Genomic DNA, 20,887 nt, shown 5'->3' with positions numbered 1-20,887 from the left:
ACCCATATAAATGCCCGTTTTGTTTTTAAAATTGGTACATTTTTGTGGTTTTTTGCATTTTCTGGGCGAACGCGATATGGCAGAGCAACCATTTTCTCACCAAAGTAAAGGTATTAAAATTCTGCATAATATACGTGTATTATTTGTGGGATTAACCCTCGGGAAACCCACAAAAATGCCCTTTTTGTGTGTTCTGGTCCGCTAACTTTTGTAATTTTCGACCCGAAATTGAACGCGAACAATTCAAATTATGTCGAAATACCCGCGAAAATTTTCAGCCTCCTCAACTTTCTGGGATCCGGATAACACCAACCAATTTTTCCATTAGTTTTCGACCCGAAATTAAACGCGAGCACACACTCACACACACACTGCATATGTGAACGAGCGCATGTGTGTGTGTGCGAGTTCAATTTCGGGTCGAAAACTAATCGTAAAATTGGTTGGTGTTATCCGGATCCCAGAAAGTTGAGGAGGCTGAAAATTTTCGCGGGTATTTCGACAAAATTTGAATTGTTCGCGTTCAATTCCGGTCGAAAAGTACAAAAATTAGCGGAAAGAAACACAAAAAGAGCATTTTCTGGGCGAACGGGATGTCGTGGGGCAACCATTCTCTCACCAAATTAAAGGTATTAAAATTCTGCATAATATACGTAAATAATTTGTGGGATTCACCTTGGGGAAACCCATATAATTGCCATTTTTGTTCTTAAAGTTGGAAAGTTTTTGTGGTTTTTAGCATTTTCTGGGCGAACGCGATATGGTAGAGCAACCATTTTCTCACCAAAGTAAAGGTATTAAAATTCTGCATAATATACGTATATAACTTGTAGGATTAACCTTCGGGAAACCCATATTAATGCCCTTTTCGTTTTTAAAATTGGTACATTTCTGTGGTTTTTTGCATTTTCTGGGCGAATGGGACGCCGTAGAGCAACCATTCTCTCACCAAATTAAAGGTATTAAAATTCTGCATAATATACGTATATAACTAGTAGGATTAACCATCGGAAAACCCATATAAATGCCCTTTTTGTTTTTAAAATTGGTACATTTTTGGGTTTTTTTGCATTTTCTGGGCGAACGGGATGTCGTAGAGCAACCATTCTCTCACCAAATTAAAGGTATTAAAATTCTGCATAATATACGTATATAATTTGTGGGATTAACCTTCGGGAAACCCATATAATTGCCATTTTTGTTCTTAAAGTTGGAAAGTTTTTGTGGTTTTTAGCATTTTCTGGGCGAACGCGATATGGTAGAGCAACCATTTTCTCACCAAAGTAAAGGTATTAAAATTCTGCATAATATACGTATATAACTTGTAGGATTAACCTTCGGGAAACCTATATTAATGCCCTTTTTGTTTTTAAAATTGGTACATTTCTGTGGTTTTTTGCATTTTCTGGGCGAACGGGACGCCGTAGAGCAACCATTCTCTCACCAAATTAAAGGTATTAAAATTCTGCATAATATACGTATATAACTTGTAGGATTAACCGTCGGAAAACCCATATAAATGCCCTTTTTGTTTTTAAAATTGGTACATTTTTGTGTTTTTTTGCATTTTCTGGGCGAACGGGATGTCATAGAGCAACCATTTTCTCACCAAAGTAAAGGTATTAAAATTCTGCATTATATTCGTGTATTGTTTGTGGGATTAACCCTCGGGAAACCCACAAAAATGCCCTTTTGTGTGTTCTGGTCCGCTAACTTTTGTAATTTTCGACCCGAAATTGAACGCGAACAATTCAAATTATGTCGAAATACCCGCGAAAATTTTCAGCCTCCTCAACTTTCTGGGATCCGGTTAACACCAACCAATTTTTCCATTAGTTTTCGACCCGAAATTAAACGCGAGCACACACTCACAAACACACTGCATATGTGAACGAGCGCATGTGTGTGTGTGCCAGTTCAATTTCGGGTCGAAAACTAATGATAAAATTGGTTGGTGTTATCCGGATCCCAGAAAGTTGAGGAGGCTGAAAATTTTCGCGGGTATTTCGACAAAATTTGAATTGTTCGCGTTCAATTTCGGGTCGAAAATATCAAAAATTAGCGGAAAGAAACACAAAAAGAGCATTTTCTGGGCGAACCGGATGTCGTAGAGCAACCATTCTCTCACCAAATTAAAGGTATTAAAATTCTGCATAATATACGTATATAACTTGTAGGATTAACCGTCGGGAAACCCATATAATTGCCATTTTTGTTCTTAAAGTTGGAAAGTTTTTGTGGTTTTTTGCATTTTCAGGGTGAACAGGACGCCGTAGAGCAACCATTCTCTCACCAAATTAAAGGTATTAAAATTCTGCATAATATACGTATATAACTTGTAGGATTAACCGTCGGGAAACCCATATAATTGCCATTTTTGTTCTTAAAGTTGGAAAGTTTTTGTGGTTTTTTGCATTTTCTGGGCGAACGGGATGTCGTAGAGCAACCATTTTCTCACCAAAGTAAAGGTATTAAAATTCTGCATAATATGCGTATATAACTTGTAGGATTAACCTTCGGGAAACCCAAATTAATGCCCTTTTTGTTTTTAAAATTGGTACATTTCTGTGGTTTTTTGCATTTTCTGGGCGAACGGGACGTCGTAGAGCCACCATTCTCTCACCAAATTAAAGGTATTAAAATTCTGCATAATATACGTATATAACTTGTAGGATTAACCGTCGGGAAACCCATATAATTGCCATTTTCTTTTGTTCTTAAAGTTGGAAAGATTAACCGTTTTGTGTTTTTTGCATTTTCAGGGCGAACGGGATGTCGTAGAGCAACCATTCTCTCACTAAATTAAAGGTATTAAAATTCTGCATAATATACGTATATAACTTGTAGGATTAACCCTTGGGAAACGCATAAAAAAGCCCTTTTCGTTTTTCAAAATTGAATAATTTTTGTGGTTTTTAGCATTTTCTGGGCGAACGCGATATGGCAGAGCAACCATTTTCTCACCAAAGTAAAGGTATTAAAATTCTGCATTATATACGTGTATTATTTGTGGGATTAACCCTCGGGAAACCCACAAAAATGCCCTTTTTGTGTGTTCTGGTCCGCTAACTTTTGTAATTTTCGACCCGAAAATGAAAGCGAACAATTCAAATTATGTCGAAATACCCGCGAAAATTTTCAGCCTCCTCAACTTTCTGGTATCCGGATAACACCAACGAATTTTTCCATTAGTTTTCGACCCGAAATTAAACGCGAGCACACACTCACACACACACTGCATATGTGAACGAGCGCATTTGTGTGTGTGCCAGTTCAATGTCGGGTCGAAAACTAATGGTAAAATTGAGCCGTTTATTTTGAAAGTGACCTAACTCCGTTTTTCAATTTTTTGCCGGTTACCATGGTTACATGTACAACTTCATGTTATTTATCAGTGACGCACTTCAGATTGCTTATATTCAGAGAAAATACGGTACATTTTTTACACATAGGTTTTCCGAATTAATTGAATAACTGACCCGTGTGGTTTGAAAGTGGCCTAACTCCATTTATAGTTACATCAAGGTATTTACTATTCATAATGTCGGAAAGCAGCGATGAAGGTAATTTCAATTAATTAGTATTTACAAGTCCACCTCATTTTTGGGACAATTGCGTTAGTTAATTAACCTGTACGTTTAATTAATATAAAACTTAAAATTTAATATTAAATTATAGAAATTATTGCACCCATGAGGAAGAACCGAAGAAGACCACTTAGTTCAGATAGTGAAAAAGAAATAGTAATTAATAAAAAAAAGCGAATACGAAAAAGAGTTATAAAACAATATTCCTCGTCAGAGGATGAAGATTCAAATAACAATGGAGAAAAGATTGATGCACCATATATCCAAAAAGTGCGAAAGATAAAACGGAATTCAGGAAAAAGATATTGCAGTTAAACCGGAAGTATTGTTCATGAAAAAAATTTCGAAAACAAAGATTGTGGTTGTCGGAATGCGTGCACAAAAAATTATAATGAAGAAGAAAGAAAGAATATTTTTGAGAAGTTTTGGGGTTTGGCAGATTTTAACAAACAAAATGTATTACTTCACGAAGCTGCCTGTGAAACGAAGACGTTTTTTTTCTTCAATTTGAAACATCTTAAATTATGTTGAATGGACTTGGGCATCTTCAAATTTTATAATGAATCTGGCTGTTAATTTTGAAAGTGGCCCAACTCCATTCTTGATAAGGAAACGCACGTTATTTACTTAATAATTGCCACTATTTTAACAGGAACTTTAAATTTAACATCCTAAGATATGCTTAAGCAGTATGACTCCTTTATATCTTATACGTATATTTTTAAATTCATTGAAACGCAAAACTTTCAATATCTCGATTTGAAGATAAATGGAGTTAGGCCACTTTCAAAATAAGCGGCTCAATTGGTTGGTGTTATCCGGATCCCAGAAAGTTGAGGAGGCTGAAAATTTTCGCGGGTATTTCGACAAAATTTGAATTGTTCGCGTTCAATTTCGGGTCGAAAATATCAAAAATTAGCGGAAAGAAACACAAAAAGAGCATTTTCTGGGCGAACCGGATGTCGTAGAGCAACCATTCTCTCACCAAATTAAAGGTATTAAAATTCTGCATAATACACGTATATAATTTGTTAGATTAACCATCGGGAAACCTATATTAATGCCCTTTTTGTTTTTAAAATTGGTAACTTTTTATGGTTTTTTGCATTTTCAGGGTTAACGGGACGTCGTAGGGCAACTATTCTCTTACCGTATTAAAGGTATTAAAATTCTGCATAATATGCGTATATTATTTATGGGATTTACCTTTGGCAAACCCATAAAAATGCCCTTTTTGTTTTTCAAAATTGAATAATTTTTGTGGTTTTTAGCATTTTCTGGACGAACGCGATATTGCAGAGCAACCATTTTCTCACCAAAGTAAAGGTATTAAAATTCTGCATAATATACGTCTATTATTTGTAGGATTAACCCTTTGGAAACCCACAAAAATGCCCTTTTTGTGTTTTCTGGTTCGCTAACTTTTGTAATTTACGACCTGAAATTGAACGCGAACAATTCAAATTTTGTCGAAATACCCGCGAAAATTTTCAGCCTCCTCAACTTTCTGGGATCCGAATAACACCAACCAATTTTTCCATTAGTTTTCGACCCGAAATTAAACGCGAGCACACACACACACACTGCATATGTGAACGAGCGCATGTGTGGGTATGGGCCATTTCAATTTCGGGTCCAAAACTAATGGTAAAATTGGTTGGTGTTATCCGGATCCCAGAAAGTTGAGGAGGCTGAAAATTTTCGCGGGTATTTCGACATAATTTGAATTGTTCGCGTTCAATTTCGGGTCGAAAATATCAAAAATTAGCGGACAGAAACACAAAAAGAGCATTTTTGTGTTTTTTGCGATTTTGTAGGGCAACCATTCTCTCACCAAATTAAAAGTATTAAAAAATTCTGCATTATATACGTATATAATTTGTGGGATTAACTTTCGGGAAACCCATATAATTGCTATTTTTGTGTTCTCTGGTCCGCTAACTTTTATAATTTTCGATAAAAAAGCTATGCACCTTAAAGAATAACTCTGAAGCTATAGAAAATAGAAGAAAAAAAATAAAATATAAAATTAAAAAATATAAAAATAAAATATAGAGAGTTTTATTTTTTTTAATTTGTAATACATATTTTGGAGCATCTCTTAAGGATTAGAAAAGTTGATAAGCATTTTATAGAAGAGCTCATTATCTATTAGATGCAAAAGGCATTTAAAACTTCCCTTGAAGGTTTATAAGGCTAAAAGTATGCGCATCATGTAAAAGAGTTCTTATAATATCATAGGAGATGGAAAACCTTCCAGATCAATTTTCCAAAAATTGAAGAAATAGCAATTTTCCAAAGATATTTTGAAGAACTTGTTAAAGGTTTAAAAGCCTGAAATTTACAAGGTGAGTATCTTTGTAAAAAGATCTAAAAGTTTGCAAAATTTATAAACTATATTCATGTTTTCAATCTTGTGTTGGCTTCTTTTACTATTTTAAGATGTACGTTGAGACTATCAAAAAAATCTACAAAACATACCCCAACCCAAAAGCTCGCATTCTTTTTCTGCTCTTTTTATGAGATCCACGAATAAAAACAACGTTTATATAAACAAACGTTAAACCGTTTACGACCATTTAAGAAAAGTCCTATTCTCTCCCTGCCGTCTTCTCTTCTTGGCATTATATTGCATTCGAGGGGAGAGACTTTAAAGTCGAGCTCACGAAATTGCAGAAAATATGAGCGCGAAGAGTTGTGTAGAAGTGGAAGCAAGAAGAAGGGCTCATTTACGACTATGAGGCTCATCATTGATCGACCTCGATGAATTCTTCTTCGTGAAAGCCTCAACTTCTAAGCGTCGAACGGTTTAATTGAAAACGAACTTTGCATCTGCAATTTTCAATTTTCAAATTTTCTAATAACGAACAATCCCGTTAAGAAATTATTATCTATATTATAAAAGTTATCAGAAAAAGTATGTTAATGGATTGATTAATCCAAATATAATACATATTCACATTGTTTACCAAAACTTTTAGTTGATGTTTTGTTACTATTTGTGTTTGGAAAGTTTGCGTGAATGCGGTAGACAAATACCGCCGTATTTAACCTTAATTAAAGCGCTGTTTCCGCAATCAACGCTTCTCTCGAGCGTAAACATACGCCATCATAACGTGAATGTGTGTTATGAATAGATTACACATTTTCAGACAAACGAAAACATAAACAATTAACAACATTCCAGCGAAATAAATTCGCTTTTAATTTTGCAGCCAATTAAAGTAGCCATTTAGTTTAAACTAACTGAACGCGGATAATTACGTGTAAGATACTCGCGGAAAATAAACAGTCAAGAAAATCCTCGTGGCGGAAAGTGGGAAAACGTTTAAAGTGTGCATTAGCGGCCAAATTGCACCTCGGTTATTTAGTATCTTTAATTAACTTGCAACCGATTACCAATTTAAATGCGCACCAATTTCGCCCCGGTCGCTCGTAACTCACTTCTTAAACTTACTTCCCGACGATTTTCACAAGTTGCGCAAAGTTTTCCCGCTCAGCGTTTGCCATCTGGCAAGATAAGAAGATAGGTAAAGTTTTCCAAAGCGGAGCAAAGAGCATTTCAACTGTTTATACAAATTTATACACAATAAATATCAACATAAACCGGATTTTTTTGCGTTAAATACAAATATTACAAACTTTTCTATTTATTTAAGCCTTGAGGTAGAATTTGGTGATAGAGTTAATAATTATACTTATTTTTAGTTAAAATGTACGTAATATAGGCAACCAAACTATCATAACCGCAATACAAGACTTTTCTCGCTCAAGATGAAGCCATAAAATTTCATTTTCATGACGTTTATTAGCATAATGTTTATTTTCGCGTATCCGTTTCGATTCGCGCCGCTTTTTCCGCTGTATAGCTGTCCGGTTGTGTTGACAGAACATTTCGCGAGTGTACACAAATAACAATTAGCCGGGCGGCGTCCGATGGTGCGCTCGATTTGGATTTCCATTCCATTCCGGTCGCGGCGTTTTTTCCACCACCCCATTTGATTATCGAATGCAAATGTTTACCAATGCGCCACACAAAACGCACGACGTACTCGTATTATTTGCGTTTTGGATCTACGTCGACGTCAAAACTCAAAATCCGCCATGATTATAATTGAAAACTCAAAACGTATCACACATTTATATTTTCAATATACAAAACTAGCAGAATTTATAATTTTATACAATTAACCTCAATTATGTGCGAATTTTGCGAATTTTATGCAACCAAATAAACGTATATAACTTCTGACAGAAATCCAGTGTAATATTTGTGCTCGTCAGCATTATCGACATAAATATTGCACGCGAAGCATGAATAATGGCGATAAACGCAACCCGGGTAAACATGTTTGCTCATCCACATTATAGCGCCGCTGTTTCATGTTTGCCGGTTTGTCAGCCACAATTCACAGTTAATGTAAGTACAAAACAGTACAAAACACGCACTTCACGCCGCGTTTCACGCCGCGTTTCACACGCAACGCCGAACGCGCGCGCGTTTCCAACCCCTTCATGTAGAGATATCGACACGTTATTAGCAACTGCGTTTGCTAATAATGGCGGACACAAAGCCGCCATTGTGCTCACCGTCAACAATGCACAATTGTGACGTGTAACACACTTAAAAATACATGATTATTATTACATTCACAACATTATCAATCAATCACGCATTTGTTTTTGCTGTGTATGCGTTCGCATTGTGTATGGACGCAGCCGGCGTGCATTATTTGTGAATTAATCGAATATGCAAATGCGCGCTAATTATCTTAATGCTAATTTACGCGGGTGCATGCGCATGCGTTGTTGGCGATGTCAGATGTCAATACGCGTTGTGGAAATTCGAAGCGCGCGCGCGGGCTGATATCAGCGTCAATCAATCAAATCCTCGTTGCGGCGGCTCTTTATCAAGGGTGCACGCCGCGCCGCCGGGTGATCTGTCTTGTCATTGTGGCGAATGCGGGACAGCGACGAGCATTTTATTGCTTGTTTGCGCTTCCCGCCTACCGCCTACAATTACTACAATTTATAATCGAGTGGCAAGGTATTATATACTCGTTTATTATCAATCACAACGATTAAAACAACAATTCATCGACAAATGCAAACATAACCAAATTTCAGCTGTCGGAATTGTTTTGTTTGGAAATTCAGTAACTATTTCTATCCAACGTGCGTGGAAATTGACATCTGAATTAAACTTCCGGGCCGTAAAAACGCGAACATTCCGTGGAATTTCATAAAATTCCGAACGCTCAAATACCTGACGTCGGGAATTTCATCGAAATTGAACGACGTGACTTTCATCGGAGACAACGATCTAATTAAAAAAATACTTTTGGTTATTATTGAATTTGAAAAAGTTTAAAGTTTTAAAGGGTTGCGCAAATTTATCGTTTGTGAATATTAAATTATTATTAATGCAAGAGCGTAGAAATTGTAAATATGAATTAAATGCGTAAAAGTTTTGTACACTCACCACGTGGTCCGAAAAGTTTTGCACCCCTTGTGCACCACCACCGCGAGTCCGAGCCGGAGAGGGTAGATTGTGAGCCAGCGCGCGCGTTCGGCGTACCGCAGCCGACTGATAGCGGGGACGACGCGCGAATTCGAATTCGATGCGGTGCGCGAACGGCGTGCAGTGGGGTTGTTGCCGCCTCCACCCTCCCACAAACACGCGTGGACGACACCTTCGCGCCTTTGCACGTACCGTTTGTTTACAAGTTTTTACCTTTTTTCCTAACTCATAAGTTTTTTTAGTGATAAAGCACGTGCGAGGTTAATTTTATACGAAATTTTTAATCAATTTTACTTTTTGTGTAAATAAGTGTTGATTCAACACGTGACAAATCGCTTTTACAAATTTTTTTATCTAAATAGTGTTTAATTGAGGTTAGAAATAAATTTTTTACGCCTAATGATCAGCAACCAAATATACACACATGTAACATGATTTATATACGTTAATATAATTATTATGGTTAAAATATAATAAATTTAATTGTTTGTTGATGAAAGATAATGATTTAGATTCAAATATACGAAATAAATTAACATTTTAATGATTTCCGTATAAACAATAACCGCCCCCGCGTTGGGTGAAATATATTCGCACGTATATGTAAATGAGTGCGCTGGAAAAATGCAAAACATTACACATTTTTCACAACCCGCGCGCCAACGCCAAAAGATAGAAATGAATAATAATGTGTGCAACATAATTAATCACTGGACGAATGCGCACCGACACACACGCTCACCGCCGCTCGTCCTGCATGTTTTAATTTATTTGAAACATATCCAGGGTAGGCTACGTTTGTTTCATGACGTTTGATATGCAAATGTGCACAAGTACGAAAACATTGCTTCCTGATTCCATACATTTTTACTGTATTATGTATTACTGTTCTAACATTAATATATTATGTTATGTTTATTTGTTTTTCATTAGTTTTGTTGTTTATTAACTTGGAAAAATGGATAGGAGTATCATATTGCGTGAGATAACATAGGGAAGAAAGATTAATCTATTTTAAACTCACATTATTAACAGTTTTTACATTTATCTTGTGTAACCTACATTATGTGCACTATTAGCATTAAAAGTTGCCTACGTTAAAATGAAATATATTAAAAAATAAATTAATTTTAAGGAGAATACAAGAATCAAAAATAAAGTAGATATAAGTGATAACAAATAACAATTTCCAGTAATATCTTTTGGTCTACTTCAATACAAAGCTTATTCTATTGAATGTAACAAGAAATAACAATGTACATCTGTTCAATTAAAATCTATTCTTAGTAAAATGCACGTAACAAGCACCAAATGTGTCTTTTTGTACTATTTGCTTGCTTCTTTCTAATTTTACAACAATACAAAGCTAAATTAATTAAATAATTAACCTAAAAAGTAACGTTTTTATAAAACTAATTTCCTAAATGCAAAATAAAACGTACAACTAACCACAGTATTTATTATACGAATAATAAAGATAATATCCGGTTGAATTTCATTCCTCTGGATTTTTTCTTCATAATTTCGAAACGCAATGAATATAGGTGGTACCAATCCACTGCTCGTAGACTGAGCTGAAAATTGACTATGTGCTTTTCTGTACAGTGTATCCCGGCGCTTTAACGCACGAGAAGCAAGTAATATCCCTAATGGAAAAGTCCAATTCTTTTAAATTCGCACGCTGCCGCTTCGCCCCTTTCGCAAGCAGCTGAAATATCAGCACACCGCCAAAAAAATGATGCTAATAGATTTGACGAAACATACGATAAATATCTTAGTCATTTTTTATTGTGACACAAAACAATCAACAACTTTTCTTACAGGAAAAAAGTTTACAAAATAAACACAAACATCATTAATCATATAACAAATATAACATAAATAACACTTTAATTAAACAATTTTTAAAATTAATTAAGAGATAGGATCAGGCGAGTTTTCTACAGATGATGATAGAGGCGATAATGGTGACTCACTACTCAAAGGTTTTTCCGAAATAATACTTTTAAGCATTCTTAGCTTAGTTATAACATTTTGGAAGGAAAACTCTGGTTCATCTTGTATAACCCGAGACAATGGTCTTATTTTACCACTAAGACTGTCAATTTCTGGGTCACCTTCACATAGGAACTTATAAGTGGCCTCTTCAAATTCCCGCTGCTTTTTATCTTCTCTCAGGTCAACGACATCAGCATCCGGGTCTTCTTCAGATGGCGAAATTAAGTCTACTTCCATTTCAATTTCAGGACCAATTCCAGAATCGGAAGTTACTTTGTTTTCTTCTTCTACATCCGATGAATCGTCCCTAACATCGACTATTTTCAATCTTTTATTAGGAGCACAGTCATCTGAGTCATTTTCTCTATCGATATCAATACTAACAGCTTCTGTAATCATCGGTGGTCCTCGAAATTCCAAGGAATATTTTTCAAACTCTTTTAATTCCCGAATGACGTTCCCGGTGTTAATTACTTTGTGGATTTGGTTCAATCCACCATTAATCGCCAGATTCTTCATGCCGTTTACAATAAATTTTGATGGTTCTACCTTATAACTGGTAATGTAACCGAACATGAGAACAGGGACCATGTGGGTTGTTAAATTAACCGAGGATCTCACATAACACGGTGGGATATTTGCGAGGGTGGTAGGCACTTGACCATTATTAATAGTATTGTTTAACATTTTTAAAAGATGAAGAAACAACACAGGTGAATGAAACACTCACTCAACAAAAACTGTTTGTTATTATTTACTTGTTTCCGATTGTTTTTATTCATGGCAGGTTTGATTTTCAGCATGAAACATATTCATTTGTCTGTGTAATATAGGCAACCAAGTATACATATTGATTTAACATGTTTTATTATCCTTCAAGGATTAACAAACGAAAACATCCAAAATATGTAATTTAAATAATAAATTACAATTGTAATGCTTATTATTGTCTTATTAGCTTTGAATACAACATCAACAACATCAAAAAATTGACCCATCTATATATGAGCCGTTTATTTTGAAAGTGACCTAACTCCGTTTTTCAATTTTTTGCCGGTTACCATGGTTACATGTACAACTTCATGTTATTTATCAGTGACGCACTTCAGATTGCTTATATTCAGAGAAAATACGGTACATTTTTTACACATAGGTTTTCCGAATTAATTGAATAACTGACCCGTGTGGTTTGAAAGTGGCCTAACTCCATTTATAGTTACATCAAGGTATTTACTATTGATAATAACGGAAAGCAGCGATGAAGGTAATTTCAATTAATTAGTATTTACAAGTCCACCTCATTTTTGGGACAATTGCGTTAGTTAATTAACCTGTACGTTTAATTAATATAAAACTTAAAATTTAATATTAAATTATAGAAATTATTGCACCCATGAGGAAGAACCGAAGAAGACCACTTAGTTCAGATAGTGAAAAAGAAATAGTAATTAATAAAAAAAAGCGAATAAGAAAAAGAGTTATAAAACAATATTCCTCGTCAGAGGATGAAGATTCAAATAACAATGGAGAAAAGATTGATGCACCATATATCCAAAAAGTGCGAAAGATAAAACGGAATTCAGGAAAAAGATATTGCAGTTAAACCGGAAGTATTGTTCATGAAAAAAATTTCGAAAACAAAGATTGTGGTTGTCGGAATGCGTGCACAAAAAATTATAATGAAGAAGAAAGAAAGAATATTTTTGAGAAGTTTTGGGGTTTGGCAGATTTTAACAAACAAAATGTATTACTTCACGAAGCTGTCTGTGAAACGAAGACGTTTTTTTTTCTTCAATTTGAAACATCTTAAATTATGTTGAATGGACTTGGGCATCTTCAAATTTTATAATGAATCTGGCTGTTAATTTTGAAAGTGGCCCAACTCCATTCTTGATAAGGAAACGCACGTTATTTACTTAGTAATTGCCACTATTTTAACATGAACTTTAAATTTAACATCCTAAGATATGCTTAAGCAGTATGACTCCTTTGTATCTTATACGTATATTTTTAAATTCATTGAAACGCAAAACTTTCAATATCTCGATTTGAAGATAAATGGAGTTAGGCCACTTTCAAAATAAGCGGCTCATATAATACTGATATAACTTTACTTTACTTTATACAAATTGCTCTAGATTGCTTCTAAATTGAATTGAGATTATTGTTTTTGATCTTATGCTGCATGGGGAGGAATATGTGTACTGGAACCGCCTTCCTCTTGCTTTTTCGACAACTCTTCACCCCAGTTCTTCAATAAATCGATAACAGTTATATGTCCGAATGAGGTAGCTTCATCCAGTGGAGTATTTCCCCATCGATCGCGGACATTATACGCTACGCCACAATCATTCAACAGGAATTCCACAGAATCAACATGTCCTTCAGCTGCTGCAAGATGCAACGCTGTCCTGCCATCGTAATCCGCCAAAGTCATATCCATCCCTGATAGTTTATGCCGTCTCAGTGCTGTGATATCACCACTCGCAGCACAAAACAATAAATTTACAATATTTAAACCCTTTGTTTCGAATTTATGTCTGCGTGGATCAATTTTATTGTTATGTGTGAGACTGTCGTAACGATGAAAGTTGAACTTTTTAACAAGTTCTTCACAGAATTGGACACCTCGACAGCTGTTGCCCAGTGCGTCTAATGGCGGTGACCACGTGCAGAAACCCATTACATTCGGGATGACTACCAACATACCACCACAAACACCTGATTTGGCTGGTAAACCCACTTTGAACGCAAATTGACCAGAATAATCATACATGCCACAACTGTGCATTAAAGACAGGACATCTCGGACGCTTTCCGGACTGAGGACCTTTTCTTCTGTCAGTGGGCATATGCCACCATTGGCTAACGTCGCCGCCATTACAGAGACGATATCACAGTTGGCTTCCATTGAACAACACTAGAATTTTAAACTTTTAGAATCAAAAAATTAAAAATTTGACAGATTTTACTTGAAAATAAAAGTCCATAGACTCCCGGAAGCTTGTCTTTTCCGGGTAACATTTATGCTCACGCATGTAAAACCCAAGCGCGTAGTTTCTATCAGCTGCTTCACGTTCAGACAAAAACACAGCGTTATTAAACCCGAGATCTTCATGTCCTGCCAATCTCTGTAAAACACATAACTTTTAGTTTATAATAGACTTAAAAACAGGTTATAATAAACTAACCTCAAAATAATTCATAGTAAAATCAAACTTTTCAGCAAGAGTCATTTCAGGTCGTACCAGGGTTTTCAACAGAGCACAAACCAAAATAGCACCGGCGTTAATCATCGGATTATGAGGTTTTTCTATAAATTTTTATGATTAATTTAGTAATGAATAAATAAATTAATATAAAATTGATTATACTGTTATGATCAAGGATGAGTTCATTAAAATTGCGCCCGCTGGGCTCCTGTCCGACATAGGAGTGCACTGTATCAGCGCCCAGTTGATCTAAAGCTATGGCATACGTTAGAGGTTTGCTACACGATTGAAGGGTAAAAGGCACATTTACGTCACCAATGGAGAACTTCTGCCCGTCCACCGTGCACACGCTCACGCCCCAATAATTTGGGCTCATGCGCGCCAACTGTGGGATATATGCAGCCACCTAAAACATAAAACCAAAAAAGTCAATAATTGAGGTTAAATTCACTCTAATAAGTAAAACCCATACATTCCCATTGGTATTATCTTTACACTTCCAGTAAATCTCTTCGATTTCTTTACTGAACGCTTGAAACTCTGGAATTATGAACTGATTTCGAAAGCTCTCGATATAATTCCAATATTTTGTGAAACAATGCTGTAAATCACATAAATTTTAAGGTTATATTTACGTAGTTTAAAATATAGGTTATATTAACCTTCGGAATGTGGGTAAATCTAATTTTTGTGTATCTATTGAATGTCCATCAGGTTTGGTGCTTTTTTGTACTTTTCTCAAATTCTCCATCATTTCCTTTAATCTTGGATCAACTTTTTTGAGTCCCGTGGTTTTCAATGCTGCTAGGAACTTGCCCATTGAAAGAAGCCCTGTTTCTTTGTTTTTAAACATTTCGAAAAGCGTGTCTTCAGGTTGTTCCTGTTCGGCTGACCTGTGGGGTTAATATTTATGATATTCAATGATAAAATACACATAAAAAGCAGTAAAATTTTGTGCTGGCCAAAACTACTTACAAATACATATAATTCGGATCGTGTATAAACGAATAACGGCGTCTAGAACCATGCAAACAAAAAAGAAAAATAAAAAGAATAAAAATAAAGCCTTCAAAATGAAATTACGACATACCTTAGTGCTCGTTTCTTATTGGAAGCATCAAACATCTCCTAAAATAAAAATTCATTTAAAATCAAAGCCGCCATTACAAAAACAAACAATTTTTGTTTATTTTGACCATAAACATCTTAAATATTTATATTTTATGTTTACCTTGTTGTGAATTGTGTGTAAGGAAGCAACATGCTCCCGGAAAGATAATCCATTCGTCCTGGCACATGCCATCCTCCCATTAATCAAATAATTCCCGAGAAAACGCTTCATGATGACCGTATGTATTCTATCTTGTCCTACAAAGTGAATGGAATGTGGGCGATGACTATTTGTCTAAAATTCGTGCCCGATGTGCCAACTTCAACAACTCGTAGTGTCGTAATGCGCCGGTTCCAAAGCGCCAGAGATCTATAACCGTCCCCAATGTGCGCAGCCGCAGTGCGAACTTGACCGCCTCACATCGGCTGACGATTCGAAAGTGGGAAATTTTCGTCTCGCTGTGCAAAAGACGCGTTAATTCGGGTTCAATTAACACCCTCGCTGACGTATCACACCACTATGCAACGTACGCGTATGCTAAATGGCGTCTAATCGCGTTAACAGACACATAATTATTTTGTTTATCAGCGACACGTCTCTAGTTCAAGTTCGTTCGATTCTTTTACGACTCAACGGGCTATAAAAGCATCAAAAGCTTTAAAAAATCGATTAAAACGCCGTAAAATACACATTATGCAACCAACATAACAAATCTTCATCATTTCATACATATAAGGTTAAGATTTGAGGTTAAAACGTACAAATCAATATATATCCTGTTTTTCTTTATTATGTATGATTTATAATGTGGTCTTGCACGAAATTATATTGCAGCATGATTTTGATTTCGTTTTTTGTTTGTTTGATTACAATAAAGTAATTATAAGTGAAGGAGATTTGTACAACCGTTAAACTATAACCTAACATAAATAATAATACTTTGGCAATAAAATGATAAACATTAAGGAAACACAAGCACAATACAAACGCATTCATATTTATATACAAATTTTACGTATCGTCTAGACTCTAGGTACTTGGTTTTGAGATTTTTTGAGATTATTACACGCTAAATCTATGCGATTTACGACTAAATTAGGTTGGAACGATAAGTATTTACAGTGTAGTTTACATAAGTCGTGTAAATTTGTAAATATTGTAAAAGTTTGTCAAAAGCTGCTTACAAGTATAATGTGCGGGGAGGAATTCAGAGTTATGTGTAGTACAGCGGTCTAAAATTATACAATAAACGTTTTTTAAGCGTTAATCGTGAATTATTCCTAAACTAAACAAGTTAGGATAATGATTCTTTCATAAATGGATTCTACGTTAAATTGCGTATCTAAAAGTGGTAAATATAGTTTGATAACCATTTTTTGAGCGAGTTATACAGTAAAAAGTATGGTTCTTCAATTTTTACAAAAGTGAAATTTGATAGCCTGTAACTATTTTTCTAAAAATGTAATATTTTTTAAATTTACATTCTTCAATGTAGAATTTAATAGAGAATAGTTTGGTGAAAGAATCATAATTATAGCGTATTTAGTCTTTGAATAATAAATTAAAATAATGACGCGTACAGTTCCGTAATATTTCAGACCGCTATCCCTAACTTATTAGATTCAGCGGTCTATAAATTGAGTTTCGATGGTTTTTCATTAATAACTAACAAACTAAAAGAAATAATACCATAATTCTTTCAAAGATAAATTCCATATTAAATTCTTCATATAATCAATCAAAAAATTTATCAGAAATAATTTTTTAGAGCAATTTATTTAGCAAAAACCGTAATTTTTCTATTTTTAATCTGTTTGAAGATTATTCGCTTGTAAATATTTATGTAATAACTTATTATTTTAAAACTTGTATAAATCAATAAATAATTTAATTCTCCATATATTTATGAAAGAATTATTAGTTTATCTCTATTAGTTTTTGCGTTATTAAATAAAAACTTTAAAAAAACCGCCTGATGTAAAAATTCAAACCGCTGTCATTCACATAACCTCAAATGTATCCCCTCCCCACACAATTAATAATTATTGCTAGTGTGAACAGCTTGGTGAGCATCATTTGTTGTTTTTGTTTCGAGTAAAATCACAATCACATCAAAGTTATCCAAAGTTATAGAAATGTACAACGATCATTATTGCTTCATTGAGTCAAAACGTTTAAAAATCTAAGTCAATGTATATATCACAAAATCGTGCAGGGAAAAAAATTGCACTCGATTTGGATTTTAAGTAGACTTATGTACTTACATACGTTCGGCTTTGATTCAAGGTTAAAAACGTTTCAAACTTGAGGTTAGATAGCAGTTTCCGAGTCCAATGGCGGTGAATGCGCGTGCGGATGGTGGTTGTGGGCATGCGTGTGATTGTGAGCATGGCCGTGCGGCGTATATGCAGGCGGGCCATTATTCAAAAACGCCTTCGACCTTAAACTACCACGATGCGTGTTCATTTTCTGTGGTACTTGCGGCTGCGGCGCGGTTTGCGAATGCGCCATGCGATCAATCGTATGCTGCGGGTGTTGCGGATACGGCGGCTGCTGCGCATGCGCATAACTTATCGCGCGTGTGCCATGGAAGTTAGAATAACTGGAACGCGCCGACGGCGGCCTATTCGTATACAACTCATCGAAATCATCATGCTCGTTAAGACTTTGCGATGATGATTGTTGATACGTTGGATTCGCGTGTCCTTTACTCGACCATCCAGGTGGTAAATGTGGTGCGACAAGATTATTCGTTGATACACTACCACCCGGCGCGCCAGTTTGCATATGATAGTCATGATAATTGAGATCCATGCTGCTAGATGGCACGTCGAAGTGATCATACGCAGCAGCGGCCATCTTGGCTTGTTGATCAATCAATCGCGTGACGGGATTCTGCACAACGCTCCGCCTTGAGCTGCGCGTGGACGAACGTGGATTCGTATGCGAATGCGTGTGGGAGTGGTTGTTGTGTCGCCGAGAAGTTGTACTATGCCGACTGGTGGTACCACGCTGCATGACACTCCTGCGTTTTACACGACGTGGTGTCATTGGTTTCGGAGATATCGCCGTTGGATGGGCGTCGCCGTCGTTGCTGTCGCTGTCGGCACGATCATGCTGCGGGCTGAACTCAATCGAGTACAGCGACATGCGCTTCGCATTTTTGCGCTTATGTGAGGCTAGAGAAACCAAAGCAATCAGTATACAACACATATGTAACATAACCACACATCACAACCTCAAAAATAATGAAAAATTTCACAAAAAATGTCAGAAAATCATCCAGAGTGTTGAATATTTTATTAAATAAAATAAGTTATAATCTACCATGCACTAGAACTAATCAGTACATTACATGCGGAGAATTATTGGTTAAACTACGCTACAAAAAGATAAAGATTATATATTAATAGGTTATGTGTGTAGAGATGCATTGTCGTAGTGACTAAACAATATAGACTCATTTTCGCTTTGGTATGAAGCAAATATAAAATTTATCAAGTTACATTCACGTAGAACTTCGATAAAATTAATCATTTATGGTTTATTATATTAAAACTTTGGCACAGAAGACTAAAATCTCAATATTTCACAACCAAAGTTTGTTCTGCGCGTGAATGTAACCAATTTTCGCCGAAAATATTCGTGTTTTTAATTATAACTGGTGCGCTCGTAGCCTTTGAAGCTCTGCATGCGCATCACCGGCTGGTGATGGACGCGTGTGGTGGCCGCGGAGCAATAATAGCGATTAAAGTCGTCGTCGTCGGCGAGCGCATCGCCGTCGACGAACGGATCGCGGCGCGCCGTTAGCGGTGTTAGAGCGCAAAATGGCGGCACGCGCTTTTCCACGTACATTGGTTGCAATTGCCTAGGGCAGGGATTCTTATCGCCCACGTAATCGACTGAAAATATAAATAAAGAGAAATTCTACATACTACAATCACCGCGTTACAACTGCAACAAGCGCAAGACGAACAAAAACAACACAAACCAAATTTAAATTAATAAAAAAAGCGGAAATAAAAACAGTTTGTGTGCATATGAAGAATGTAAGATGAATAAAATCCCCAAGCACTTACCACTTACTTAGTCTGCGACTCAAATCCACCAATGAAATCAACTGCAAATGGCAAGATAGTGCAATCGATGAAGATTTAAGATGTAATGAGTTGTTAAACGACTTTGACTATGAAGTTATAACGTTGCTATCTGAACTAGCGTTAGTTTCAAAATACAATTACACAATTTACAAGGTCAACAAAGTGTGGAAAGCATTAAATTTTGAAAAACTTACAACTGTCATCCTCCTCGAGAAAAGTTCTGCTCAGGCAGAAACCTGTGATGAGTCCCAGTAACTAAAAACATAAAAATTAATATTTTTATTCAAAAATTCACCAAATTTTGCATACAGCTAGTGTTGTTTGAAGCCCAGCTTGAAATATCTCCACATAACGATAATCCACATAACAATTGACTACATTTTCTAGTGATGGGTGTGGATGTGTCACATTTAACTCCACTCTGCATCCAGGGCCATTTTTCACCCACCAGCTTTCACTCCATTGATCAATTTTGATTACACCGCTTTGCTAAAAATAAGAAACTTGTAAAATATGTAAAACATAAACAAAATTAATGAGTTACCTTGTGATCGAGCACACCAATATCCAAATATAAGCAAATGATGTAAATATTCCATGCCAACCATAAAATATGCCATATTAGATACTAAAATGTAAATATTTTCAGTTACACTCAATGTTATTGATGGATATTTATAAACTTACTGAGGCAATGTACTTGGGTCTGTACTGATATGCACCGAAGAAACCAAATATGACAAAGATGATTTCCAGAAAGTTTAAGAGTATTGGTATCCATAGAAAACCCAAAAACTCAAAAACTTGCCTCTCACATAGTGCAAACTGCAACAAAAACAAATGAAACACAACTTAACCTTTATTATATGTTTTTATGTAATAATTGTGTATTTACCAGTTGGAGAATGCAGATTGTGAGCAATAACTTTCTGCTGGTGCAGAATCCCATGTCCTAAATCAGCGCGCTCGGTGGTTAAAAATAATTCGCGATTTTCCGCATTTCACACTTGTGTGCTCGGGACGCTATCATTGAATGTTAGTACGGTTAGTACACTCACTCAATACACACACTCACTACTGGCAGTGATTGTGATTGACTCAACACGATGGGAACGAAGTGCGCTGTGTGAGTGCGGTAACGAATGAGTAATTTTTCATGGGAACATGCGAACACTGGCTGGAAGTGTTGGGACTGTGGGGAAACCACCGATCGTGGAGGTGATAAGTCGTGTTTCACTCGGCCACATCCGGATGAGTTTTGCTTCTCACCGCCTTTGTTAAACGACGCAGCTCGACTGAGGTGGCTCCACTTTGATACTGAGCTTTTACATATCTCTTCGGTGTAGAATAAGTTGCCT

At 35.9% G+C, this 20,887-nt stretch overlaps 3 protein-coding genes and 1 long non-coding RNA gene across 4 annotated transcripts in view; 1 reads left to right on the top strand and 3 right to left on the bottom strand.

Annotated features, from left to right (window-relative positions):
* LOC135797793 (cell adhesion molecule Dscam1-like) overlaps positions 1 to 9,165 on the bottom strand; it is a 48,834-nt gene extending 39,669 nt beyond the window's left edge. Inside the window, exon 1 of the mRNA XM_065310314.1 lies at positions 9,070 to 9,165. The gene's annotated coding sequence lies outside the window, so the exon portion shown is untranslated. The remainder of the gene's footprint in view (positions 1 to 9,069) is intronic.
* Positions 9,166 to 12,112: 2,947 nt separating this feature from the next.
* LOC135797549 (uncharacterized) lies at positions 12,113 to 12,790 on the top strand. Its single transcript, XR_010549574.1, has 2 exons — positions 12,113 to 12,370; positions 12,486 to 12,790. It is a non-coding gene; the product is annotated as an uncharacterized lncRNA (long non-coding RNA).
* Positions 12,791 to 13,200: 410 nt separating this feature from the next.
* GLS (glutaminase) lies at positions 13,201 to 16,050 on the bottom strand. The gene is given in 10 exon segments (XM_065309965.1): positions 13,201 to 14,026; positions 14,079 to 14,237; positions 14,298 to 14,419; positions 14,481 to 14,724; positions 14,791 to 14,885; positions 14,888 to 14,919; positions 14,981 to 15,211; positions 15,294 to 15,335; positions 15,409 to 15,446; positions 15,550 to 16,050. Coding segments are annotated over 10 exon segments (1,818 nt in total). The 5' UTR covers positions 15,661 to 16,050; the 3' UTR covers positions 13,201 to 13,282.
* A 149-nt stretch (positions 16,051 to 16,199) lies between these two features.
* NKAIN (Sodium/potassium-transporting ATPase subunit beta-1-interacting protein) lies at positions 16,200 to 20,879 on the bottom strand. The gene is made up of 6 exons (XM_065309967.1): positions 20,425 to 20,879; positions 20,217 to 20,354; positions 20,074 to 20,157; positions 19,839 to 20,018; positions 19,724 to 19,784; positions 16,200 to 18,608 (listed from the first exon to the last, which is right to left on the bottom strand). Exons 1-6 carry the CDS (start codon positions 20,476 to 20,478, stop codon positions 17,740 to 17,742), a joined length of 1,386 nt encoding a protein of 461 aa, XP_065166039.1. The 5' UTR covers positions 20,479 to 20,879; the 3' UTR covers positions 16,200 to 17,739.
* Positions 20,880 to 20,887: the final 8 nt, after the last annotated feature.

The sequence above is a fragment of the Atheta coriaria genome, unplaced genomic scaffold (assembly GCF_025399875.1).
Source record: "Atheta coriaria isolate IRGN ID8LTWV9N9 unplaced genomic scaffold, Caltech_Dcor_3.1 hic_scaffold_8_pilon, whole genome shotgun sequence".
In the NCBI taxonomy this organism is placed as follows: Eukaryota; Metazoa; Arthropoda; class Insecta; order Coleoptera; family Staphylinidae; genus Dalotia; species Dalotia coriaria.
The sequence above is the reverse complement of the archived record's forward strand: the minus strand, read 5'-3'. Positions and strand labels throughout refer to the sequence as shown.

Excerpts from the sequence above, each read along its gene's own strand:
- NKAIN (XM_065309967.1), bottom strand. The coding sequence starts at position 20,478 with ATGGGATTCTGCACCAGCAGAAAGTTATTGCTCACAATCTGCATTCTC. Across the intron at positions 20,158-20,216 it reads GACCCAAGTACATTGCCTCA|TATCTAATATGGCATATTTT; the intron begins GTAAGTTTATAA and ends TTTACATTTTAG. Across the intron at positions 19,785-19,838 it reads GGCTTCAAACAACACTAGCT|TTACTGGGACTCATCACAGG; the intron begins GTATGCAAAATT and ends TTATGTTTTTAG.